The sequence below is a fragment of the Danaus plexippus genome, assembly GCF_018135715.1.
Source record: "Danaus plexippus chromosome 16 unlocalized genomic scaffold, MEX_DaPlex mxdp_23, whole genome shotgun sequence".
Classification (NCBI taxonomy): Eukaryota; Metazoa; Arthropoda; class Insecta; order Lepidoptera; family Nymphalidae; genus Danaus; species Danaus plexippus.
The window spans coordinates 2,201,403-2,228,177 of NW_026869851.1; the positions used below are offsets into that span (position 1 = coordinate 2,201,403).

The 26,775-nt window shown below is 30.7% G+C and overlaps 4 protein-coding genes and 3 non-coding genes across 9 annotated transcripts; 4 read left to right on the forward strand and 3 right to left on the reverse strand.

Annotated features, from left to right (window-relative positions):
• Window positions 1–12: 12 nt before the first annotated feature.
• On the forward strand, window positions 13–2,557 carry LOC116772036 (N(6)-adenine-specific methyltransferase METTL4). Its single transcript, XM_032664059.2, has 5 exons — window positions 13–405; window positions 791–1,026; window positions 1,114–1,242; window positions 1,697–2,034; window positions 2,117–2,557. The coding sequence occupies exons 1-5, from the start codon at window positions 202–204 to the stop codon at window positions 2,251–2,253; spliced, it is 1,044 nt and encodes a 347-aa protein (XP_032519950.2). The 5' UTR covers window positions 13–201; the 3' UTR covers window positions 2,254–2,557.
• Window positions 2,377–9,991, reverse strand: LOC116772035 (UDP-glucose 4-epimerase-like). Its single transcript, XM_032664058.2, has 8 exons — window positions 9,836–9,991; window positions 6,797–7,051; window positions 6,566–6,679; window positions 6,228–6,404; window positions 3,504–3,684; window positions 3,267–3,355; window positions 2,975–3,167; window positions 2,377–2,529 (listed from the first exon to the last, which is right to left on the reverse strand). Exons 1-8 carry the CDS (start codon window positions 9,845–9,847, stop codon window positions 2,438–2,440), a joined length of 1,113 nt encoding a protein of 370 aa, XP_032519949.2. The 5' UTR covers window positions 9,848–9,991; the 3' UTR covers window positions 2,377–2,437.
• Window positions 9,992–10,809: 818 nt separating this feature from the next.
• LOC116771906 (trimeric intracellular cation channel type 1B.1) lies at window positions 10,810–18,222 on the reverse strand. Its single transcript, XM_032663902.2, has 7 exons — window positions 17,974–18,222; window positions 16,747–16,903; window positions 15,501–15,673; window positions 15,273–15,372; window positions 12,576–12,696; window positions 11,655–11,819; window positions 10,810–11,549 (listed from the first exon to the last, which is right to left on the reverse strand). Exons 1-6 carry the CDS (start codon window positions 18,092–18,094, stop codon window positions 11,664–11,666), a joined length of 828 nt encoding a protein of 275 aa, XP_032519793.2. The 5' UTR covers window positions 18,095–18,222; the 3' UTR covers window positions 10,810–11,549; window positions 11,655–11,663.
• Window positions 15,774–15,845, forward strand: Trnap-cgg (transfer RNA proline (anticodon CGG)). Its single transcript has one exon. It is a non-coding gene; the product is annotated as a tRNA-Pro (tRNA).
• Window positions 17,261–17,332, forward strand: Trnap-cgg (transfer RNA proline (anticodon CGG)). The gene has a single exon. It is a non-coding gene; the product is annotated as a tRNA-Pro (tRNA).
• Window positions 18,223–18,413: 191 nt separating the features above from the next.
• Window positions 18,414–18,486, forward strand: Trnav-cac (transfer RNA valine (anticodon CAC)). The gene has a single exon. It is a non-coding gene; the product is annotated as a tRNA-Val (tRNA).
• A 354-nt stretch (window positions 18,487–18,840) lies between these two features.
• On the reverse strand, window positions 18,841–26,680 carry LOC116772080 (uncharacterized). Of its 3 annotated transcripts, none has more exons than XM_061528132.1 (9): window positions 26,527–26,680; window positions 23,042–23,197; window positions 22,730–22,881; window positions 22,240–22,425; window positions 21,498–21,623; window positions 20,673–20,934; window positions 20,555–20,594; window positions 20,391–20,449; window positions 18,841–19,605 (listed from the first exon to the last, which is right to left on the reverse strand). In XM_061528132.1, the coding sequence occupies exons 2-8, from the start codon at window positions 23,187–23,189 to the stop codon at window positions 20,413–20,415; spliced, it is 951 nt and encodes a 316-aa protein (XP_061384116.1). In that variant the 5' UTR covers window positions 23,190–23,197; window positions 26,527–26,680; the 3' UTR covers window positions 18,841–19,605; window positions 20,391–20,412. The 3 variants fall into 3 exon arrangements, with proteins under 3 accessions (XP_061384116.1, XP_061384115.1, XP_061384117.1); XM_061528131.1 differs by lacking the exon at window positions 26,527–26,680 and adding an exon at window positions 25,049–25,349; XM_061528133.1 differs by lacking the exon at window positions 26,527–26,680 and adding an exon at window positions 24,699–24,720.
• Window positions 26,681–26,775: the final 95 nt, after the last annotated feature.

Consider the following 26,775-nt stretch of genomic DNA (forward strand, 5'->3'; position numbering starts at 1 on the left):
CCGCGGGTATTAAATTGCTTATATTTTATACAAAAGAAATAATAATATTATCCTTCGTAGTATACTTCGTAATAGTTTATTTATAAATAGTTGTTATTGATTTTCTGTGTTAAAAAAATGTTAATCAGATTCAAACCTTTTTGTGAGTTCAGATTTTAGTTACTCACTAATGTCTAATACTCTGATTTCGGAATACTAAACATGAGTATGATATTATGTGAAGATAATGTATATTTTATTGATCACAGAGATTTTATTTCCACAATATACAAAAACGTTTCATTTGACTCGGACAAAACCAGAAATCTTAGTCTTACAAACAAATTGTTTTGTATAAAAAGTGATAGTAGCAAAGAAGTAGTTTCAAAGAAAAGGCCTCGAATAAGTACAGAAATCATTGACGATGTAAGTTTATGTAAACGTTTTAAAAGATTAATATAATATTTGAACAAAAGCGTAATAATTCCAACTCGGATCTTTTTCTTAAAATATTTCTCCACTAACATAGTTTGTTTTCTGTAAAAGTATAATAAATTTTTAGATCCAAGTAAATTCCTTTATTCATTACAGTTAAAAATAAGTATCTTATCACATGGCCACACAAAATTTTAGTCTATATATTTGTATACAATATTACTGCTTGTATTTGATGGAATTTTAATGTGTGTAGAGTTTTTTATAAAAGTTATAGAATAAAAATGTGTTCTTTATATTTTTACAAGAGGGAGGGATGGTCCCCACTATTAGTGTTATCATTATTCTGTCCTTACAAACTATTTAACTGTTTCAGGCAAACAAAGTAAAACAAATGTATAATAAACTAATTAGCAAGCTACAACCGGATATGATTAAGGAAACTCATGATAAGTACAATGTAAGTGATACGTCTTCAGTAAGAAATCTGTCACAAGCTTACTTTGAGTCAACTATATTTGATCATGCTGGTGTCAGTGGCGGGAACAACTCTGATAAGCCCCTGAAGTGCAAAATTAAGGATCAATATTTTCTTATCCCTGAACAGAGTAGGTATAGTGATTAAATAAAAATATATCTTTATCATTTAAATAATTCCTTTGTTATAAATAGAGTTTTTATCTTAATATATATTTTTAGATTCTTATGTGGAGATGTAAGCGACCAATGTAGAAAGCTTATTGGTAATAAATATGACATTATTGTAGCTGACCCTCCTTGGTGGAATAAATATATACGAAGACTGAAGGGAGCTAATGAAAAGCTCGGGTAATTTAACGCTTCTGTAGTTGTATTATTTTTATATTAATAATGATGACCGGATAACTTATAAGGTTTATAAAACATCTAACTGTCATTTAGCTAACACACAATATGAAGTCATTGTCACTTTCCAAATATTTGCAAATAAAATACATAGCTTTTCCAGTTTCTCATTTGATAATCCGTACACATGATAGTGGAAACAGAGGTTGTGGATCTGGAACTGCTGTATGTAGTGTCCATAGATAACACCCCATTATAATGAAATTAGTCAACATAATTAATAACACAAGTTTCCAAGCCATATTGTGCAGTAAACTACCTATCAATTATCATCCATTAGTGCTGTCACTTACAGCATTAACAGATACAGTTAAATAAAAAAAATCGAATAAAGTTACTGAACTATAAAAATAGTCAAAAAAAAAAATTCTCATTGTAATTCTTGTATATTTTCCAGCTATTCAATGATGTACAATGAAGATATCGCTGATATACCAGTTAAGGAGCTCATGTCCGAGAACTGCTTGGTTGCTGTGTGGTGTACCAATGCACCCAGCAATATAACTGCTGTTAAAGATAAGATTTTTCCTCAGTGGGGCGTGGAGTATGTAGCTACATGGTACTGGCTGAAATTAACAATAAATATAAAACCTCTTTGTGTATTCGGATCTGGATGTAAAAAACAACCATATGAAAGAATTATTCTCGGTAAAGTTGGTAATATAGAATTACCTGATGATGTTTTAGTGGCCAGTATCCCAAGCGCTTTACATTCACATAAACCACCTCTACAAGGTATGAAACCCAACTTTCTTATGGTTTTCAAATGTTTTTTTTAATTTCATAAATTATGCTGAATAAATTTAACAATTTTCAGAATTATTGACAAATTTTATCAAAACCGATGAGCCGCAATTTTTGGAGTTGTTTGCAAGGTACCTTCTGCCTAGAACAACTAGTATTGGTTTAGAGCCTTTGAAATGGCAACATATATCATTATATGAAGAAACGTGACATATTAAATTTTTACATGTTGTACCTAAATATTCCTTAAATCCGTATTAGTTTTTTAGCAAGTCATATTTTTATACATCAATAGTACTAAAGGTGAAGCGTGGAGAAAGAAAAAAATCATAATTAAATAGAATACTTATTTATTAAATACATAGCTATGTGTAAAGAGGTTGATTGTATTAAATTAACTTTTTCCATTGACTACAATGACGGTTGTTTTATTCTTCTTGGGATAGCCATCAGGATTCATGGTTTGCCATCTCCAAAAATCTGTACCTGTTATAATGAATGAGATAATTTCAAACACAGTTCTTAGCCTCATTAATTAACGTTACATGTTGGTAAAAAAGCGGGAAAAAATACTTCTGTGGAGATTTTATTTAGTTGCATGAGTAATAAAATGTTAAGCTGCTTTAGACTTTTTTCTTATGAGATATAAAATCATTTGTATTCTGTTTGTTAATATCTCTTACTTATCGAAAAAGTTTATTGTATGATATTTTATTTACAATAAAATTATTTAGTTACAATTTGCATGGCCGAATTCAATATGCATATTTATTCTGTATTATTGTTATTTTACAATTCTTTACAAAATAATGGCTTTGGAAAGCCCAACCGTGTAGTTTGTATTCTGAACTGACATTTGACGATCGGATACAAGTCTAACATAAGAAATAATTGGAAAAATCGATCTGTCAATGTCAAAGTATAAACTTACACATCTCCTCAACGGTACGTTTAGTCGTCCATCCTAGTTCGTTTTTAGCGAGCGTGGCGTCCGCCCACATAGCCGTTATATCTCCAAGCCGCCTCGATACATATTTTACTGGAATGTTTGTTCCGGTCACACGTTCGAATACATTCACCAGCTCTTTCACTGATACGCCCTTACCAGTGCCTAGATTAAATACCTGTTGAAACAAAAACATTCTAGTACCAATTCAATTCATCAAGAATTCAACACATTCATTTTAATAATTTCTTGCGATGTTAATACTAATTTTCACTACCTTGAGTCGCACGTGATTTTCACTCAGGAGATTGAGAGCGGCCACATGACCTCCCGCCAAATCCATAACGTGGATGTAATCCCGAATACCTGGTTATAAAAAAGTATCCAGCATTACCTAATAAGATATATTTGAAATACTTCTCTCATATATATATTATGTGTAGATAAGATTTTTATTTTAAATTTCATTATAGATATAACTATTTAATTTATAAAATAACAAAATCACACCCACCAGTTCCGTCAGGGGTATTGTAATCATTGCCAAAAATAGTGAGCACAGGTTTCTTTCCAAGTGCCACCTGCGCCATAAAAGGCATTAGATTTGTGAACTCTTTGGTAGGATCTTCACCGATTAGACCGGAAGGATGAGCGCCCACGGGATTGAAATACCTTAGAGAGATAATGTTCCATTTCTGAAAATATATTTTTGACTTGAAACTCAAACATATTAAAATATAATTGGATACTGGTTTACATTAATGCCCATAACGAAAAAAAAAATTATAACTGGTTAAGTTGGTTATATGTTGGTGCCATGTGAGACAATATTTTTTCATTATAAATCAATAAAGTCTACTATTACTGTAATTACCTTGATTTCATTTGGTTACTACCTTTATAATGAAATTAAATATAAAATACATTTTATGAGTGTATTCTTTAATATGTTATATTATTTGACAAAATTTAATATTTAGTTAACGCGGGAAAACGAGTTGATAGTTCTTTGGACTCATGTCATATTTATGGTTTTATTTACCAATATAATTGATTGAAAATTTTAAAAATCTAAATTAAAAAATATTTTTCGTAAACTACTTTGTATTTTATCAGTAACTTGTGAGAAAGACATCGCAATGTATTATTTTTCTCATATTAAAGTTTTAGAAAGATCTTAATGAATATAACACAAGTTAGCATAGTAGGAATCGTTTTGTAAGTACACTAAACAAATGTGGCAAAAATATAAGTTTAGGTGTCAAACAAGGCTCACACTGATGATAAATTTAAATGTTTCTTCCTTTGCTGTGTCGGATTTTCTTGACCTTTTTTTTTTTAATTCAATAGGAAAATGAGATATGTGTCACAAAAACCAATGTAGTCCAAATTCAAATATTTTAAGATAGTTATAAAATAATTATAATATCAGGTATTTTAATTACTCTTTATTTTTTTTTATCTTTTAAATGCCAAAGTAAAAAAGGCGTATATATATTCCTTTATAAAACTCGATTCTATATCCATCATAAACTTCCTTGGAGATTTCTCCTCATAGAATGTCTTAGCTGATTAATAGCACCGTCTCGCGCCTTATTGAAGTGAATCTTAAAGGTTGCGTTAAACGTCAACGTTCCGGGGGAGAGGGGGGTTAAAAAGAGACAGAGAGAGGGAATGCGTAGCCCTCGAACTCAAAGTAATTTGAATAAAGTTTGTCTTAAACTTTAAAGCAACACTAAAAATTTCTTAAAAATCAACCTACCCCTTCCTGTTTTCATTCTAAAATTACGAAGTTACACTTCTTCCGCGCGGAGTTACTCCACGCACAGTTAACGTTTTTTAATAAGAGAAACGATAGTAACACAAAGAACTTTACATTATCTATCTAAAATTTTATTAATTAGTCCTTAATGGACGTGATTTTAAAAACCCAATGGCAACAGTTCTGAATAAATTAATATTATTAAATTTAATAATATAATTTCTTATCATTAAACTTCAAATAAGAAGAGTAAATAGAAATCTTAATTAATTTGTAAGACAACGTTACGGAAGAGAATGGTGTCCTTGAACTTATTAAATATTTGGCACACAATAACTGGTTTCCAAGATCTTCTAAATTCTAATGGCATCACTAAACTTGACCGTGACAGGGGTTATTATATCGAAAAATTTGTTAATTAGAGTACACTATTATTATAAAAGTATTAAGTAACTGTCTTTTTTTATAATATGGCCTTCATCCGTGCAAAGACGTGCACAGTATATTCTGCCAGTGTCGTGTGGAATCTAAGTTACTGTTCCTGTGCATAATTCTCAGTTTAAACAGATATCACATGCATGTCACTAATGATGTCTGCAATTTCGTAGGTGTAATATAAAAACTAGACATTATTCTGACACATACAGATTAAATGTTATAAAATATCTTGACATTTTAAAAAATTGGATAAATTCAATAAACAGAATTCATTTATAAAACATTATATATGATTCAAAATGTTCACTATAATATATATTTTTTATAAACAGCGCACAAAATTCTGTTGTATTTAAAAATACAATTCTAATTACTTGAAACAAATCAAAATATATACTTTGACTTTCAATAAACTAAAAAATTGAAATAATTGTTACCGAGAAAAAATTATAATTAATGAAATGAAGCCTTGGCTCGTTAAAATTTACAAAGTTGAGTAACAAAAGCTGTCACTCGTTTGTAAAGTTTTTGTTGTCATCTCTTGCGTCAAATGTTAGTTATTAGATTTTTTGACGGTTACGTAATACAACATTTATTTGAATGTTATTGATTTTGAAGCGTTGCCGTGAAAAATAGCCATTGAATGTGAATCAATTGATGTAATATAAAAAAATATCTCTTTTGTTAACTATATGTCCGATTTCGAAAAAAGTCTTTCAACGATATCGAGAGGTTGGCGTAAAATTCAATAATAGCATTGTTTTTCTTTTGTTGGTTCTCAATGTTTTGATATATAGTAATAATTAAATAATTTCATGGAAATAGCATCATACAATTTCTCTATATCACATATTTAACTTTTAGAACCAAACTAAGTATAACTTAAAAACGACTTCAATATATCTTGGAAGAATAACTTGAGTCCAAACATACGTACAAAGTTATAGCGAGCGGATACGTTGATAAAACTATATTTATTAAATCTAAAGTATGATTCATTAAAAAATTATCATTGTAAAGGCATTCTAATATGTTTACCTCATCGGCCGCACTGAGGTCCTTAAGCATTTCCTCTATGAAGTATTTAGTCCGGCCGTACACGTTGGTAATGTTGCCAGTGTGATGTGTCTCCGTTATAGGGAGCTGTTCCGGCTCGCCGTACACGGTACAGGATGACGAAAACACCATTTGGTAGCAGTTGTGAGAGCGCATGACCTATGTTAAAAATTATTAATAATATTATATATATTGTTTGAAATGTATTGTAGGTATATTATGTAGACCATGCTTTATAATGTGGAATCTGAAACTTTAATGATGAAAAATATTTACAGATATTATTACTGAATTTTTATTATATTAGTTTTTAGCATTACCTCTAATAAATTTAGCATTCCTAAGAGGTTGTTCTGGTAGTAGAGCAGGGGCTGTTGCATTGACTCGCCAACCGCCTTTAAGGCGGCAAAGTGGATAACACAATCCACTATATGCTGAAATATTAATTTAAAGATATGATTATGACTAACTAATATTGACGTCCGAAAGAAAACAATTCATAGAAGAGATACAATCAATGATATCTCATTAATTAATCAAAAAATATTTACCTTATCAAATATATTGTTTATCTGCTGCTTGTCTAACAGGTCGGCTTTGTAGAACGTGATCTGCTTGCCAGTTATCTCCTCAGCTCTTTGTAACGCCGGAGAACCTTCCTCGTCGCCGACGGCATTAGCGAAATTGTCTATGGCAACGACTTCATAACCCGCCTCAAGCAGATCTACCACACAGTGGCTTCCAATGTAACCAGCCCCTCCCGTTACCATGATCGTCTTGAAGCGTGGCATTTTCGTTATGTTATTCTAAAAATAAATCCATTTGTTAATTCCTCTGTTGAACAGCGAGGAAATCACCGTTCACGAGATGAATGAATGAAAAATGATGTTCAACTTTTAAGAATTATTAAAAAATAAGATCGTTCAAAGCAATATCCGGCGTTTTGTGTGATGATTCGCACCATATTATTCCTATGGTACGTAACGCGAATTGCCAATGGTATTGCATTGTTACTTTAAACAATAAGCAATTAAATTATATTTATTCTAGTGCAACCTGAATTCATTCTGAGGAACTAAGATTTTATTATTTTAGAGACTGTTTGGTGAAGAGGAAGTCTTTTACCACGTACGACTTATCTCCATAAAATACTTAGATATCTATTACACAAAATTTTCCTTGTACTTGTTTAAGATATGGTCACCCTAGTCTTTTTGTTAAAAATTGTTATGATTAAATACTAATTAAAAATGCTTAATTATCGCTGAATTAATGATAATAATTTCATTGAAATCCAAATTTAAAAACGAAAAGTTTTTTTGCAAGTACATATTTTTTTATTACACCTTGTATTGCAGCATATTTCGTGTGAATCATAGGCTTTTTTATACAAGGTTTTGTCTAAGGGCCCTACGAACCAATTAAAGCGAGTTTGATTTGTACGTACAATATTTGCCTGTTAACCTTATGTTCGAGTAGTTTTCCTCAAAGAAAAATATTTGTTCATTGAAACTCTTTAATTGTTTAATGAGAACACCGAACGTGACTTAGCTTTTATCTTCCAGTGAAGATGAAATCATGCTCACTTAATCGTGTTGAGGAAGGATTTAAAAAAATATATATCCTCAATAAATAAATAGAATTACATCAACAGTGAGTGAATAATATGACAAATATTAAAGGATGAACAGCAAAAACCTTCGCCGTATTCAATAAAGTAAGTGACAACGAAAAGTGAATTGACAGTTATCAAGGATAAGTTATGAAACAACTGTGGATTGTCAGATGTTTGTGTACATTTAAGACATCGTTCTTCAATATCAATACATATTATAAAACAAAGTCCCTCTCCGCGTCTGTCTGTCTGTCTGTTCGCGATAAACGGAAAAACTACTGCGCTGATTATCAAACAGTTATCACCACTCGATAGCGTGATTCTCGAGGAAGGTTTTAGCATATAATTTGTTAAGTTTTTGTATTTACTTGTGTGTACATTAACGATATTTGTTTAAAATGTCGAGAAAATATGAGCCGTCTGAGAGCTTTTGACGATAACGCTGTCTAAAGTCTTTGAGATATAACAAAATAATATATGGTAGAATTGTGTATCTTAGGTATATAGGTCTACAGAAAAGTCGGCGGTAGAATATGTCTATACCTTAAGGATAACATGCTATATCCATTTTACAACTCTAATAAATTGGCATTCCTAAAGCGTTTATTGGAAAGCTATTTACATAAATATGGTATTAAGTCTTATCAAAATAAATTACTTCGTTTTCAGGCTTACATCAGTGTTTATAAATTACTTTTTAAATCAATTAAATCGGGCGTACCATTTGATAACTATCATATAAGTTTAATAATTCTCAAAATGAAATAGGCTATTTAATATTTTATGTAAAGAGCCCCTGCGAAGCCGAAGCTGGTACCCAGTTAGAATTATATATTTTAAATGATTTTCTCCGACATCTTATTAAGCGTTAGTGTATTAGAGGCAGATGTTTGCATGTCTGTATAACATCCGGCAACAGCTTTATGACTAACCGAAGCGTTGAAGTTTACTCAGAATTCGATCTCGCGAAACTAAGTACGATAACAGATGACAATTTGTTAAAATCATTTATGAAGGTATTCTAAGATGTTTCTGATTATATTTAATACAAACATATTCATAGCTTTATAATTGTATTTTTAAATGTAAATATACCTTTTTTGTTTAAATTACTGGCAATGAAAAAAAGAACTCGCAAAATGTTACACTTTTTATATGTATTTGTTACTGGTTACTTTGTTTCTTTCTTTATAATATTATTTTATATTAAAGAGTTAAACCTTTCATTTTATTAAGATTAAGACGTCCATTTATCCAATGAGAAGTCGATGTTTAAATCAATGAAAATCGTAATAAAACAGAATCTATATCTATGTTAGATTCCAATAACTATAATGTACATAATTTATTAGATATTTCAACTGAATAATATAAAAAATTATCAACATATGATACGTATCTGCGTTTATTTTTTAATCACATACAACTCGACTGGGAATGTTAATGTAGCGCGATTACGTCCAGTATTAGCGAGGTTCAGGACGGTCAATCAACCTCCATAGTAACTTAAGCGTTTAAAGCCATATCATAAAAAAATAAACGTTAAAAACGATGTTTCTATCAAAGTAATTTTATTAAGGATATTCAAAAATGTTTGTTGTAAGAATATTATATCAAAAAATAATTTCAATGAGCAAATGAAGTGTTTGTCTCCTTAGTTATTTAATTATCGCTTATTTTATTTAATTATTTATGTACTCTAATGTCTTATAGGTGTGACGTTTTGAATTAAACCTCTTTGAATTATAATCAGACGGTGAAAAAAGTCAGCTTCGAACAACATTCTCAAATTAGAACTCATATTGAAATGATCAAATGATCTTTAACAATCCGCGGAACATCCGATACGATGCGAAAAGGAAAGTCACACGTGTACTATAAGTTACAAATCAACAAAAAAAAACATCAATGAATTATTATAATATAAAATGTGAAACACAGTTATAAATCACTTTCATAAAACCGTTAAACTTACCGCTAAACACATTAACCGATTGGCACTATTGTAAAACGAATTGGTGTAAAATGAATATATATCTTTAGCGTCCGACGCGCGTCAGGTGCGCGCGCGCATCACACTGACAATGCCATCGGCGAACAAGCCTCACTTGGATTGCAATGAGATCGCATTCACACCGACCTATCGATTTTAATAGATTGTAAAACATTTTATAAGTAATACCTACATAAAAGATAAATCAATACGCTCTTTAGGTAATATACGTTAATTTAATTTAAATACGTATATATATATGAATAATCCTTTTTGCTTTACTTTTTTAATGTAAAATTTATTAACGATCGCTAATATTCTTATAATTCGTTATTATTAATATTCTAATTATAAGTCGTTATGTTGATTAATAAATTTACATTTAAATATTACATAATTACATTTCTGAAATAAAAGTTATTTAGATGCTTAAATAATTGTCCGGTGTGATAGAGTGACGCAGCCTCTACTCGAACTGACAGTGACCTCGCTAACCTCACCAGAATACCGTAACACCGCAACGTGTCGGCCGCGTATCCCACGTTAGATGTTAGAACAAGTTTTATTTGCAATTACAAAGAAAAAGTTTATAATAATTAAAGGCAATTTAAATACCGCGTTTTCAAAAAACAATTTTGACATTGACAATTTTTTTTTTTTTTATTGTTTGTCGATTCTGCCAATATCATAAAACCTTTAATTATTTATTATTTACTTCGTAATAAATTTCATTATGAAAATTGGAAGAATCGAATTCTATTTTTATATAAATGCCGCACAACCAGTTAATCCTTGTAATTAACGCTCCGTAAGGTTGTCGAAAGAATAATAATTATAATAATAGTAATTGTGTTTAACAATCACATTTAAAAATAAGCTCATATATTTATTGATATTTATTTTGTGTCTTAAAATAAAGAAAAGTACATTTTGTGAATGTCAATGAAACGAGTATATAATAAAAACAATTTATTCATTCCTTTATCACGGTTTTTGTTTTGACAATTACGTCAATTAGACAGGAAGACAATATCACCCGAATGTGGGGGAGTCATATAGAAAAAAACACTTTTTAAATTTAAGAAAAAAATGTACCTCGACGCTAGCACCCATGCGTTTCAGCCAGATTTTTCATAAATTATAAAATTTATAGCAATAATCACTTAAATTGATATTTTTATTCTGTATTTTGTAAAAAGGAAGTCGGTTTCGGCATTCGTTTCGATAATAAAAGACAAATATCTAAGTACAACGTTCGAATACTATTGTAACACACATTATTACGTAAAATCTATAGAAACAAAACCTTATTATGCATCTGCACGACTAAAAATAATACAATAAAATGTAATACATCAACAATCTTAGCTAATATTTCTTAATAATTTTTTGGCAATTGGAAGGTAACACATAAAAATAGGCATACATAAAAAAAAAATGTAAAATAATATCGATTATTATAAATTCAGAGCATTTCTCACTGGGCATTACAAAACACAGTAATAATTGCTCAAACGTCAAACTTAAAAACTTAATGACTAGTTATACTTAAAGTTAAAAAATTGTAACTTTGGTCGTTGTGCCATTTTTTTTTGAGCTTTTAGGGTTTTACTTTTTTTTTTATTTATTTTATTTGTTTGTGCTTAAACGTCGCAGTCTGTAGCCGGTGTCAGTTGATTATATGACTAATGCCGACCTGAAAGCAAAAAAAAAATTAAAACACGCAAGGAGGATAGAATTTTTTTTTTAATAATTATAAAGAATACGTGGACAGATACAACTAGCACACTTAAATACTTACATGTTTAAACTAATTAGTCTTCTTAGCGTCTTTGCTATCTTCCTTGGGCTGGCCTTTGCCCAACAGTTTCGCGAGCGAGTCCCAAATACCGCCCATGAACAGAGCGCAGAAGAGATTCTCGAACGGAACGAACGGATCGTGGATGCCAAGTAGGATGGATGACAGCTGGGGGTTAAGAACATTATTGGTTCAAATTACAATTACTGGCTTGTGATCGGCAAAATTTGTCGCTGTCCTTAAAGTGTGACAGGTCCATTTGATCATTTTGCGAAAAAACAATATCATGTCAATCTTTTCGGAGACACGACACTAAGTCTTAGGCCCAATGACCATAGAAAAAGGGAAAATTGTTATTAGGTAGTGAAATTTTCCATACAGGTATCATTACGAGTCTAAACATCATTTCATTAATTTGTTGGTTCTGTATATATGCTCTTACGAATGTCACTCGGCAATGAAATTAAACCAATAATTTCATACCAAATATTTTCTTGTGGTCCTTGTTCATTTATTCGAAAAAAAAAAATTGCATTGCCTTAACAGAATTAATGACCTGTGATTATTACTAAAGCAATGGATAAACTATAAGCTGTATAAGTCATAGTATTTAATGTAAACAAATAAATAATGACTTGTTTTTTTTTTGGACATTGACAATATATTCCAAGATTCCAAGCCATGCGAATGAAGCCATGGAATGATAAAAAAAAAGTTCACGGATTGTAATAATTATTAACGTTCAAATTAAATAATATGCCCATTATCTATACAAAATATGTTGAGCTTGCCAGAAACGACGTACTTCATCTATCTATCTTTCATATCTTTCTATCTATGTTTCATCTGATTTTATAGTTGACATACGACTTTTTTACAATTCGGTTACAGAATGACAATTATTATTATAAGTATTCAACGTACCTTGAAATAGACAAAGAAGATAACAATACCGAAGTAGACCAGAGCGTGCGGGGCTGAGATGAGGTCTGTCTTCTTATCCAAGACGAATATGATAGACGCCACCAATGACGCCTTAGTGTAGCTGGAGAGGGGATTAATTTATTTATAGAGAAACAGACAGCTTATATTACAATAAATTATTTAATAAGGTTAAAACAATTTGCCAGTAGTTTCCATAACTTCCTCGACATGGAGTATAGTATTAGTAATAGCTTACATAGGAAAGAAAATGAAAAAAAAAAAACAAACAAATATAGCAAGAACTAGATTTAATTAGAAATTCACATCGTTTGTTCCAACATAACACTAAAAATACCTTGCTAGAATTAAATGTATGCTCAAAAGTATTAACTAAAAACTATTTTTGTTAAAGGCAATATAAAAATTAATGCTTCCTTTCCGCTCACAGACGAATAATGAACAAAAAAATAAACAAGATGTTTTATTTATTTCTATATGCTTAGTCCCAGTCCAAGTTTGAGCTCACACTACATACGAAGAGTTTTCAGTCTATCGTTCTATAACCTACGTTTATAGTTAATACCTAGGTAAGACTAAAAGTGTTTAGAAAATTAAAAACGGCCTGATGTAAGAAGTTGCAAATAGTTTTATTGTTTTTCGAAGTAATATCCATTGCTCCCTACTCATCGTAGCATTCGATGGAACCACTGAGAAAAGCAGTGGGCCCATTCTTCCCTAGGGGTCTTTTCTGTGGAATTTTCGTAAGCTTTCACCGCAACTCCAGGGTTCGTAAAGCGAATTCCTCGAATTTTATATTTGGTTCTTGGGAATAAATAAAATTCGCAAGATGCCAGGTCAGGACTGTATGGCGGATGACTCATCATCTTAACACCTGACATAGTCAAATATTCAACAGTCCGTTTTGCGGAGGGCGCTGAGCATTGTCGTGGTGAAGGAGGATCCTGCTGCTAGGAAACTGCTGTAGAATTTTTTCCCAGACAACAGGCGAACAGCGACTGATATACCAATCTGCAGTAACTGTCCTTCCGACTTCTAGCACATCTATCGCGAAATGACCTTTGCCACCAAAGAATGACACTGTCATCTTTTTTCCTTGACTTCCTTCTTTCTTTACCTTAGTTGGCCGATCCTCGAAAGGAAACACTCACTGAACTGTTTGTCTTTTGGTTTTGGGTTCATAACAATATATCCAGCTTTCATCACCTGTGACGATGTCAAGTCCAGCATTTGAGTCACCGCGGTTTGGCGACACCAGTCCATGCGAAGGTGTTTCTGGTCGTCGGTTAAAGTATGGGGTATCCATCCGGTACAAGGCTTCCTGACACCTAAATGTTCCTGTAATCTTTTTTGAACTTGACTCATACCAATGCCCAGGCTTGCCCGTATCTGCTAATAAGTTAATCTCCTATCTTCCTCTACCATGCGTCGCATAGCACTGATGTTATCTTCAGTAGTCTCTATTAAAGGACGTCCCTCACGCGGATCATCATTGAGTTTGCTACGTCCACGCTTAAACTCGTTAAACCAACCTAACTCGCGTTAGTTACATTTTCATATGTAACCAATTTTAGATTTGACAACAATTCACAAAAACAAAAAACAAATTAATGCAATATATTACATTAGGTTACCAAAGAGTTCTAAAATTGAAATTCAAATTAATTTTCACTATCAATGTTTCTAACTGGCACGTTCTAAAAATTTTAAGTGTTGCTCACATATTATAATGTCTGAAGATTTACAAATAAAATACTATTACATCACCGTTTGTACGATGGCAACTAGGACTAAGCGCACTGAGCTGCATTTCTGACTTCAAACTTGTTTTAGAGATTTCACAATATAAATATTAACCATTTTAATATCCAACATATAAGTCTTTGGATTTCATAAAAACTCTATATATATTTATAATTTTCTATTTTACTGTAAATTAAATAGGAAATCAACAACGCTGTATTATTTAAGTAAATCAGGTACATTACATTACGTTTTTGGCCAAGATCTCTAGATTAATTAATTAATTTTAACATTTATTTCTTTTTAAGAAAATGAAATAAAACTATAAATTAATAAAAATAAATCTGACCGTTAGAGGTTGTGTGCGTGAGGTCTTAATACACGATAAAGTCGTGTAAATTCTGTTTTAATTATTTATAATAATTAATGTATTGAGATTCATTACGTTTATTATTGAAGTTAAATAGAGATAGCGATATCGTTGTAAGAAAACTAACTATTACCTTATAACCGAAACAGAAGTCTATAACTAACTATCGACATTGTGAATTAGAATGAAATTTAAAAAAAAAAACGCACTCACTGAAGTCCGCCATTTTTATAAAAAAACATTTTTGTTAAAGACATAATTATGTAACCGAGTAATTTTACGGTTGGCTTAACAGGGTTACGGAATTTTAAGAAAATACGGATTTAATGTAAATGTTGTTTTTAGTCTAAGACAAACGGAGGCGAGAGTAATCTTATCTATATGTCTAATACGGCTGTCAACTGTCAAGTTTTATGCTAATCATTAATTAAAAAACGGTCGCTTAATGCGATAATCGAAACAAGACAGGAAGCAAAGCCTTAAATTTAAATAACCACAAAGTTTTATATAAATAAGTGCTGAGTATAAATTCTATTAAAAAAATACCAAGGGGCTTTACAACTCACAAGCTGGGTTGCATTGTCTCCATGGCGGTGGGAGTCCAAGCGCCACGGATGAGACGCTCTACCAGCTTAGTGAATCCAGCACCATTGCCCTTTAAAGTACCTGGAAATTATTAATAAAACATACTAGTGTTACCTGACTGCGGCATCAAAATAGTGTTATGTTTTACATTGTTTATTTTCTACGTAATTTATTAAACATTTGAAAATATTAATGATTTTAGAACTCACCAACAATGATCATAATGATATAGGCGTTCGGATACAACTTTGCAGCGTGTGAGACCCCGTCGTATACTTTTTTGGCACGGTATATTTCTTTCATGGCTGCGGCAGTGATCTTCACGGGAAGGAACTTCGCCACTTTGTAACCTATCTCGAAGGGCGTGTAAAATACTATATACCTGAAAAGGAAACGACACTAAATATTATTTAAATTTAAAAAATAGTTTTGTTTTCGTCCCTATTTATAATCTGCAAAGCACTTGACAGGTTATCATACATGGCTCGTTGGTCTAGGGGTATGATTCTCGCTTCGGGTGCGAGAGGTCCCGGGTTCAAATCCCGGACGAGCCCTAAATCAACTTTTTGTTCTGTTGATATTATCAACCCTGAGAACCCTCGACCCTTTCTTGAGGTCCTCGTGTAAAATTTAAGAGTTTACATATAAGACTTACTGAAAACTAATAGGTCTACTAACTAGCGAAGTTTTTAATCTTATATTTGTATACATTTGAATTGTTTTACTTGTCTGTCAATCTAGAATAACATATCTGACATAAGACCTACTGGATACGGCAATACTGTTGTTGTGAATATTATGATAAATGTTTGCGTTTATATTGTTGATGAGCTTTTTAATAAAAAACTAAGTATAAGGAATGTAAATGAAACTAGTATTATTCGGATTTACTACGCGGATTTTATTATTTAAAAACTACATAATCCCGACGTTTCATTCATTTTCGCGAGTTTCATTTAAATGAATACTCGCGAAAATCTTAGATCTCATTATATGGAATGTAATTTTTTTTTACACATATTATTACACGTCACATAATCACAATTTCTTTTTAAATATACCTTGTTTGAATAACATATTAATCACAATGTGATTATCAGTCCATTAATACGTTTATATATAAGGCAAGAATGGAAATCAGTCAAATTATAGATTTTTAATGTGACGAAGTAAAAAAGACTATCCCTGATACTCTATAGGTACATGAAACTCTCGTAAAGGTTATGTATTTACCAACAAAGAAATATAATTAGTAGGTATTGATATTTATAACTTTTTAAAAGATGTTGCGTCCAAAAATACTGTCTCTTTTGGTATTTATAACTTCAGTAGTATCGCTAGTAGTAATTTTACATACATACTGGACGTTTTCAGTTCATTAATATAAAACTGAATATTTTTCGTGTGTGGTTCGAAAGTGCGAACTTGTGATAAGACTTCTGTCGAATTACTTACCATGTTACAGTCCCAATGACGAGTTGGGGCGTATTTTTCAGTGGTGCTAGAATAGGTTCCCCCAAAAGGCCGTTAACAACCATGCCACCAGAGAATATCACCAGCATGGTTGACAACCAGCATGACAGGGGGTGTTTACGAGAGAACGCTTGAGCACCTGGAAATAGAACCCAGATAGTAGATAGTCTTTTTAAAGCACTTCAAAAAAAAAAAATATTGCAAGCAGTAGGTCGCAATAAATGAACAATGAACCAAAATTTTGTTTAATAATGAAATGTTATTTCGCTCGCTCTTGTTTAATGTGATTTCATAATTAATTTTAAAGTTATCAAAAACTTACTTAGTTAAGTGTCGAAATTGAATAAAGTCCGTTATTCCATTAAATTGCAACACGTTTTCGATTTCAATATACTTGAATGTTTTAGCGAGTTTGCTAATTATTAGCTATTAAGACTTTAAATCGATATATTTTCGTGTATAATTTGTAATTTATAATTTCAATTATTCCCTACATGGCTCGTTGGTCTAGGGGTATGATTCTCGCTTCGGGTGCGAGAGGTCCCGGGTTCAAATCCCGGACGAGCCCAATGTGTACATATTTTTTTGGCGTTTTACTTACAAATATCAACAGATTTGACATACCAAAACATTGCATATAAGTAATTATTTATTAAAATTAGCTATTTCTACTTTTCCAACATTCATTTCCCATAACCTATTTACGTTTTTCCGGGCGCCATCTACAATAATCTTGTGGAAGCCAGTTCTAAAATTCTGAGTTCTTAAAGAACAGCTTTCAGCTTTCAGCGTTATAGACAATACAATCTTAATATACTATATACGTAAAAACAGTGACATAAATAATAAATACATTTGCAATTTTAAGCTGCAACCATGATTACCCACGTCATAGTAAGTTATCTTTAAACTGATAATATGACTACAAACACATTTTACAAATATATTTACATGAAATACTTGTGATTACAATGTAAAATACTCTAGTTGTCAGCTCAATAAAATTTGGGGATTTGATCTATTTATATTATCCTATGAATGTGGTCTGTCTAAATGAAAGGAAAAATCTATTTATAAGTTCTATAGGTGGCTTATTATAGCGCTTTCATTTAGAACCATAAGTGATATACGGCTAAAATAATGAAAATTTATATCGGATATCTTAAAATATGCAATATGTAACATTTTAATTTAAAAGATATTGCTTACCAGATCCTAAATCTTCTCGGACTGCTAAAGCGCAAAGCAAAGAATGCGCTATATCGAAATACGGGTACATTTTGAGTTTTATGACCTGATTGGCCAAATCTAGGAATGCCTCGGGATCCATGATGTTGGATTATTGTGTTATTTTCAATAAAATAAATATTTTAGTCTAACTGAACACCGACAATAAGCTGTCACGGTGACGTGAGTCGTGACCGCGACTATCCGCGGGCGAAATGGCCGCGAGACTGACGACTGGCAACCTGAAATTAGTGGACCGGAGTTTTTGATTATTTTGGTCAACTCGCTATGGTAAGCGTGATTGGAATCTTGGTCGCGATTCACTCCGCGCGACAGTGTTGTAAATTTTTATCTTTTTTTTAATCTGAATAATGTGATACAGGAAAAATGTTACGTACGCCTATTACGTTCACTCTCACATCGTTTCCGTAGTGTAGCGGTTATCACGTGTGCTTCACACGCACAAGGTCCCCGGTTCGATCCCGGGCGGAAACAGTTTTTTTTATACCATTAATTTTATAACGTTTCTTTTTTTAAGAAATTATGTTTTTAGAATATTAATGTTAGGGGGATTTAAATCTAAATAATAATGAATTAAACTTAAAATAAATAAAAAAAATTAATTTATGTATTGTATTGTTTACTAGTAACCCAGATATTGATTTAAAAAAAATCTATTCATTGGCATACTTTATTCATTGAGCTATAGATATAATAAAATTATTATCACTAACAAAATCAATAAAATTATATTTATACATCAATAACTGCCTTAATGACAGAATTTCAATTCAATCTTCATAAAGGATAGTTGTTGTTTACTTTTCAGATGAGATAAATAAAAAGCTATTTTATTTCATATAAATATATTTTGATTAGAACATTAAAAAAACGCCTCGTGCTTTATAAAAACTAGGTATAAAAATACCAAATATTGAGTTACAAGCATATTTAGGAACAGTATAAAAATTTTTGGTCAGTCTTGTTAATGATTACACAGCCAAATATTTATGGACTTTACAAGAATATTAACGTTTAAAGTTAAATAACAATTTTTTGAATTTCGAAAAACATTAGCACTGTTCATTGATATTTACATAATATTATATTAAAAAAGATATACTCCTATTAGATTGTAACAAAATTATTCTTATACATAAAAATGTGACAATCATTTAGTATAAGATTAAATCGGATGATGAAAATGTAATAAAAAATTAATTAAATTATTGGCTGATAAAAAAAAAATCTTTGCTATTTTATAAAAAAAAAAAAAAACAGCCATCGTCTCAAAAGCTGATCAATGTACAACTGATTAGGAACTTAAAAATGCATAATAGTTTAAAAGAAATCTAAATACAAAGCTGCCTTATAATTATTAATGAATTTAATTTAATAAGTGTCCTTAATTAAACACTTGCGGTTCAGTGATTAATAGAGAATGATAAAAAACTTAGATGAACTTAATAAAATAACCTTATATGGGTCTCAGGCACCAATATTAATTATATATGTGTATATATATTATATGTCATATATACGGTTATATATTATATAACCTATGTCATGGGTAACAGTTGGTGCTTTTAATTCACGAATCCTCTGCACCTTTACCTGTGAAGTAAATTTCTTTATGATTAATAGCCTTTTTTAACGAAATAAAGTGGGTATTATGAATTTATCATCGATATGTGTGTGTGCTCGTAAATGGATCTACCGACTTCTAACAAGGTTGCGTTAAATTTTTTACGCATCTGAGGGGGGGGATAGAAAGAGGCAGAGCGAGTGGGAATGCGTGGTGCTCGAACGCATGCGGGCAATCAATTGTGACTTGTAAGTAATGTTAATAAAGTTCGTCTTAAAGAAACGCTAAAATTCCCTTAAAAATTAACTTCTACCACTTCCTGTTTCCGTTCCAACATTACGAATTTTCTCTAAGCACGATTAATTTTTAAATTTGAAAGCCTTTTTCCTTGTGGTAGTTTTTATTTATGTTTGATTAATACCGGCCCAGCACCGTAAAAGAATCAGCTCTTTTCCAAAATGATGTAGGGAATTTTGGGTTATAATCAAATGATTAAGTGTCTCAAATATGCCAGTACAATTGCTTAATGAAAAATTATATTGTTTTAATTTTCATGAAACTTACATACTATTAACATGTATGTGTATACTTAGTAGGATTAAAAACACTTTAACTTAATACAATATTACAATACCATGAAATATAGCAATGCTATATAAAAAAAAAGCTAAGAAAATGTCATTTAAAATGTTACTCTAAACGCTCTGTTAACTGGCTTCATACTAACTGGTGATATTTTAGTATATTTGCAATATTTCGCACATTAATTGAACACGATAATACTTTATTAATTGTATGTTAAAGATTTGTGTACCTTATTAATATAAACATATGATTCACTTTTCATTGTTCGACCAAGATTCGTCTGCATTCCTGAAATTAAATTTTTTTACATACATATTTATTTTATATTTTATTTGTCAAATATAACATTTAATATATGCAATTCTACATATATATAACACAATCATGACTTACCTTTCTTTAGCGAAAGAATTATTCTGTGCTCGTCCATTGGCTGTAAAATAAGTAATATTTTGTTTTTAAATAAATTTATTTACAGCGACATCTAGTGGCATGTTATGAACAATCTCACCAAATTTCTTATGTTTCTGAACGACAATCTCCGGGCCTGTTTCGTTCTGAATGAAATCTATGGTCGCCTCTTTGGAGTTCCCGTTAAGTCCCGACCTTATCGTTACATCTAGGGGCTCTCTCTTCCGTGAAGTTCCGTGAAGTTCCGTTGATACGTTTCCGTTGTTTTGATCGTCCGTTTGTGCGTTTGTGTTTTTGTGTGCGTCTTGATCGGACTCCGTGCAGTCGGATCTGTCGCTTCTCGCGCTCGTTACGTTTGTGAGCTTAAAAAATAATTTCCATTAACAATGTTATATATACAGAGTGTTCAAATTAATTCTATTATTAAATATTTCCTTCCTTCCTTCTATTATTAAATTCTACGGAATTCAATTGAGATATAAAATACACAAAAAGATATTAAAATAAAATAAATTTAAAATGACAATAAAATGTCTAATAATCAAGCAAATAACGCTATTATATAATAAAATATAAAATTAAAGATAAAATGTATAGTAAAAAGATTAAATACAATCTTTGGTATCAAAAACTTAATGTATTTAAGACACTCGTAGCACTGATAAAATGTTTTTGATAAAAACATCCTTATTCTATGAAACATTTAATTTGTCAAAAATAAGTTTATTCATATATTTTACTCATCATAATAATATATATATATATATGAAGTAATATTTGTATAGAACCTTAGTATTACATACATTTTTGTGGAGCTCAAGACTTATTTATACTCTACAGTACAGTAACTATTAAAAAAATTTTAATTAAATAACTTTCATATAATAACTTGCAAGTAATAAATAACTTCTGTGTAATAACTAACAGTATAACTCGATGATTCGTCCGAGTCCTCCATGTCCACCATCATCTTCTCTATGAGCCTCTCCATGCTGGTCTCAGACGGTACAGGGTTCGGGTCCTGTCTGAGACGCTTACTGCGTTTCACCACCTGGAACATATAAATTAATATGGATCAGTAAACAAAGAAATAATAAACATTTTAGATGTGGTTTGTCATTAAGATATAAGTGAAATGTGCTGTTTATTTATTACAGATTCAAGTGTCCGACTAAATGCATACAGTTATTTAGTTATGCCTAAGTTGGGAGTATTTTGTGAGAAGGTTCATGAAATTAAAATTGTAATACTACGTTCTCTGTGAAGGGCATTTCACAAAAATATAGGTTTGGCGTGAAGTTGGGCGTCTTAGTCTATGAAGGAAGCCCTTAGTATGTAACCTGATGAGGTGAATGTGTAAAATAAGTCCTTGTGGTATGAGGTTAATGACATAGAGTAGGCTTAAGTCGTTACGGAAATTCTCAGAAACCTTTTATAAATTACTAATAATTCTCTGGATTCATCAGACATCGCCAGATTGATGTTATAAATTCCATTGAAAAGTTAATAAAATCGGTGCACCAGATTACATACTTCCAGGAATTTCTTATTAATTATATTTTATATATAAAGAATAAAATTTAATTTTAGAATAATATGTACCATAGACTATGGCATATATATAAATATATGTCAAATCTTAATAAGTGATATAAATATTTGGTTACCATGACTTCGTCTCCGTCCCCTTGCGGCTCCCCGCAGCTCCGATAGCACATGGTCCTCTGTAACAGCTGTACGAGTCTCTCCCCCCAGGAGCGCGGCGCACCGGGAGACGTCCGACAGCGGAGAGCGCGCCCGCCGGAATACTTAAGGGTGCGCAGGTAACGACGCTTACTCTGGATGTAGCTCACCTGAGTGTTCGAAATTTGAATTAGGTACATATTTAAACTGTTAGCCTGACAGATTATTCGGTTTTGAATTCGTATTCCATCTTTGAAAGAAATTGTGGTTTGATTTTGAATTCCGCTCTTTCGAATTTTGCTCTGTTCTTTATTTAAATTTGATCCCATTGATCCCATCGGCATTTCTTTTACATCGAAAGATTATACTTTTTTACACGATTTGGATAGTGTCAATTTATTTTTCACATAATTTTATATTTGATATATTGCCATATCCATTGCTTTATAATAATATAGTTATTAATATGCTTACAACGTCTGCTGATCTAAGAGGTGGTTTCCCAAGAGCGAGGTTTATTAGTGAGATGGACTCTCTCGTAACTCGCAGCACGACCAGCAGCGCCAGAAAAAGAACCCAGTTTAGGGGACGGATTAGCTCGGCCTGAGGGCGTTCGTCTTGATCCACTAGAATTTCAAAAATATATATTTTTAAAATTTCTGATATGCAATAGACTATAACAACCTGTTCTTATTAATATTCAGAAAAAAAAATTAAGTGGCCTGTATCAAATGATTCAAACCTCAAACATACAGCCAATTAATGAAAAATATATATAAAACCTACGCGGAGGCGGCACAGCCCATCTGGCGCTCTTCTCAACGACCCATAGCGCCCGATCCATGTACCGCAGCACGGTCTGTCCCAAACGATAGCTAGCTGCATGCTCCGCAGCACCCTGGAGCGCTTCTTTGGCGAATGACACTAGTTCCATTACGCAACCTAGAAAAATATGGCGACTTTTTATAAATATCTTAACAAACTATATTTACCAAGAAATCTAATAAAATGTTTAAAATAATAATTTCTATCCATCAGAATGAGTTAGTTTATTACATTCAAAACAGCGCCGTAAATTTAAATTATTTTTTATGTTAATGAAATGTTTGATATTTCATGAAAATTTGCCATGACGTTATAAATTAGTATTGTAAAATACCGAAAGCGAGGTTTTATCAAGTCATTCAAACCAAGCTCTTTATAGTTAAAAGTTTGAACTATACGTGTGATAAAAAAAATAAAATAATTAAATCTCACCAGTTATGTCTCAATAAAAACAACAGTAAGTAAAATATTTATATTAATTATAAACAAGTTTATCTTTAGTTAGATACATATTAAGTAATTTTATGAAACATTAATACTTATCGGAGTTATTTATGAATTGGCTTTATCGAAACGACGGCGGTTTTGAGCTTGGCATATTTAGTGGTTCTTGTATGAAACTTTAAACAACAAAAGATAATGGAATTTGATTTGATAATATATAGAACGGGTGAATGTTAATAAATATTTCACTCTCGTTATAGTAAATACTCTACAGTTAAACGGGGTAAATAGGGACGGGTTTTCGACTTTTTATGATTCGAAATTTAAAAAAAAAAGCAAAGAGTTTTTATATGTTGTTTAATGGTTTTGAATTCTTTTATTGTTAATTAGTATAGTAATTAGCTCACGCGATATCAGATACCCACGTTGTAATAGGTTAATGTGATAAACACGGAACCTAATTTGCTTAATTGACTTAATCATGGAATTTATCTTGAACTTTTGCTCGAATCTTCACTCATGTGGTGAAACAATCGTATTGAAATTTATTAAAGCAGAGGAAATTAATGTTCCAAGATAATGTTTCTGTTAGGTTAACAGGAATAGCCAAGAATACACCACTAGGTTTAGGCTTAACTATTTCTTGTCACAGTTTACAAAAACCATAACTTATTAAATTATAAATTTCTATATTTATTGTACACTATCAAAAATAAAACCCCTTGCAAGTCGTCGGATTCGTACTGACACATTTAATAAAAAATCATTTTACTATCCGTAATTATATATTTTCTCAATGATAACTTTTCTTCTAAAATTTTATAAATATTGTGAATATTTTATCGTTCGTAATATCGGAAGATTAACAACTGGTAGCAAAGAAATAGAATTAAAAATTATTTCTTCATTAAAAGTAGGTAATCTCATGACTTGTTTAATATTTTTTTGTATATTAGTAATTTAATAGTGAATACTGAATTTAAAATAATAATATTGAGAAAAGACAAATCTTTTGTTAATTAAATTATGAAACAAGGACGATTTGCCCTCCGACATTGTAAAACAAAAAAGATAAATTACATTTATCACTCTTGACTTCTCTTTACTAATTATCTTGTACTTTTATTATATAAGATGGTATTTTTACATAAGGAGGAAACACAAGAAAACCTACCGCAACTGTGATCGTGTTTTAATATGGTCGACTCCAATCTTTATATCCTCAACAATTATCTTCAATAAAATTTTCCCAAGTTAAAACATTTTACGATATATTTAAATTTCAATTATGTATTTACTTCTGATGATAACACTTATGAAAAACTTTTGTCATTTAATCAGAAAAAAATATATAAATAGTGTAAACTAAATTGAACCACAATCTCAATTTACTTGTTGACGATCAATAAAATTGACGATATTTTACGATTATGTAAGTCACCTGCCCAACTGTATACGACACTCCACTAAATAGCCTAAAAAATTATTGTATATCATAAAATGGTGCTATTGAAAGAAATATACCTTATCAACACTTTCCTCTCACCCACAGATACGCACACAATTGAAAACACATTATACACTGTTGGCATTCCCTATTCATTTATTTAACTAATAATAAATCATAAAGTTTGTACGTCCGTATCATATCTCAATATTTATCTAACAATTTCTAGGGTTCCATAGGAAATAACCCCGTTGCTGTTCTCTATCTGGATGTTTCACGAAATTGTTTATTTTATTCTTTACACGACCTTACATGTTCAATTACAATGACGGATCAGAAGTGGTTTATAAAGCGGGCTAATACGCGCCAATTTACCATTAAAATGGCGGCATCAAACTTCAATGCCTCGAAAAGTATACTTAAGGATTACGCGCGCTTTTTTGAAGGCGTCTGTTTTCTTAAAATAAGTATATAATTGTACAAATTTCAGGCATTAATAAATACGTCAAATCAAAAATCATCTACAATAACTTAACAGATTTAGATTAGGATTTTAGTGAATATAAAAATGAATTTAGGCAGTATTGTAACCAGATAAAAACATTTTATTAAAAAAATATACATATATTAAAAAAAATACGAATGAAATTAAATAACATCAAGCAAAGACATCAGTGTTTTAGTAGCCAGCAATTATAAACAGAGTCAAAGTGCAGAGGTTACTGCAATCACAAGATATGGAGACAGCAAAGACAAATATGCATCACTAATTATTATTAAATAAACCATACCTCATAGCTTTCAATATATACACATTATAAAAATTTTATTTTTAATTTAGTATTTAAATATACATACATATTATTTTAAGTAATTATGTGAGTTTTTTTTTTGAAGTATTGGTTTATTTTTTATATATTGTGAGAATCTATAAAAGATATCTTATTATTGGATACATATTTACAAATTTTAATTTTATATATATTTATATATACTGTAGAGTGTAGATGCACAATTTAAACATACAAAGATAATGTTTAGGTTTTGTTTAATATCTTATATTTTTATTTTTTTTTATATTTTCTTATTCTTTTTTTTATATGTTTAACCATATTCATTATGTATATGTAGCAAGATTAAAAATTTAAAACAAGCTTTTGCCTCCAACTTTATGTGTATGTCATTTTTTTTATTTATTGTATAAAAATAGTGTATTAAATATGTGTATAATGTATATCATTTTTTTATTGTATAAAAATAGTGTCTTAGAGTATTCTTAATGTAACAAATGTATTTGTTTCTTTACATGCAAATGAGTTTCCACAATTTAGTTTCTGGAATAAATAAATATTTGAGAATCACCCCTTTTTAAATTTATGTATGAACAGTATTAAAAAAAGTATAAAGATTCTTTCCTTCCCACCCCCTACGCATGTTTAAGAGAAACTCCATTACGTACTTGTTATTGGAAGGAAATATTAAATTATTTTAAAATGATGTGATAAGAGTCAAGTTAAATATTATAAACAGTGTCTTAGCATATATTTACACTTACTTCATATGCCGCTAACAAAACTTGAAAAACACGGTAAAAGTTTGTATTACTAAAATATCTTGGAGAAATATTGACGGGTCTATTGCAATAAAATTTATTGTGATATTCTAAAGTCAAAAAGTATAAATAAATGAGTTAAAAATAAAGAATATATCAATAAACTTATAACCACATACATAATAAATATTTGACAGCTTTCAGGTGATAATTTATATTTTAGAAAATAACATTGATTATTTAGAGATGTCA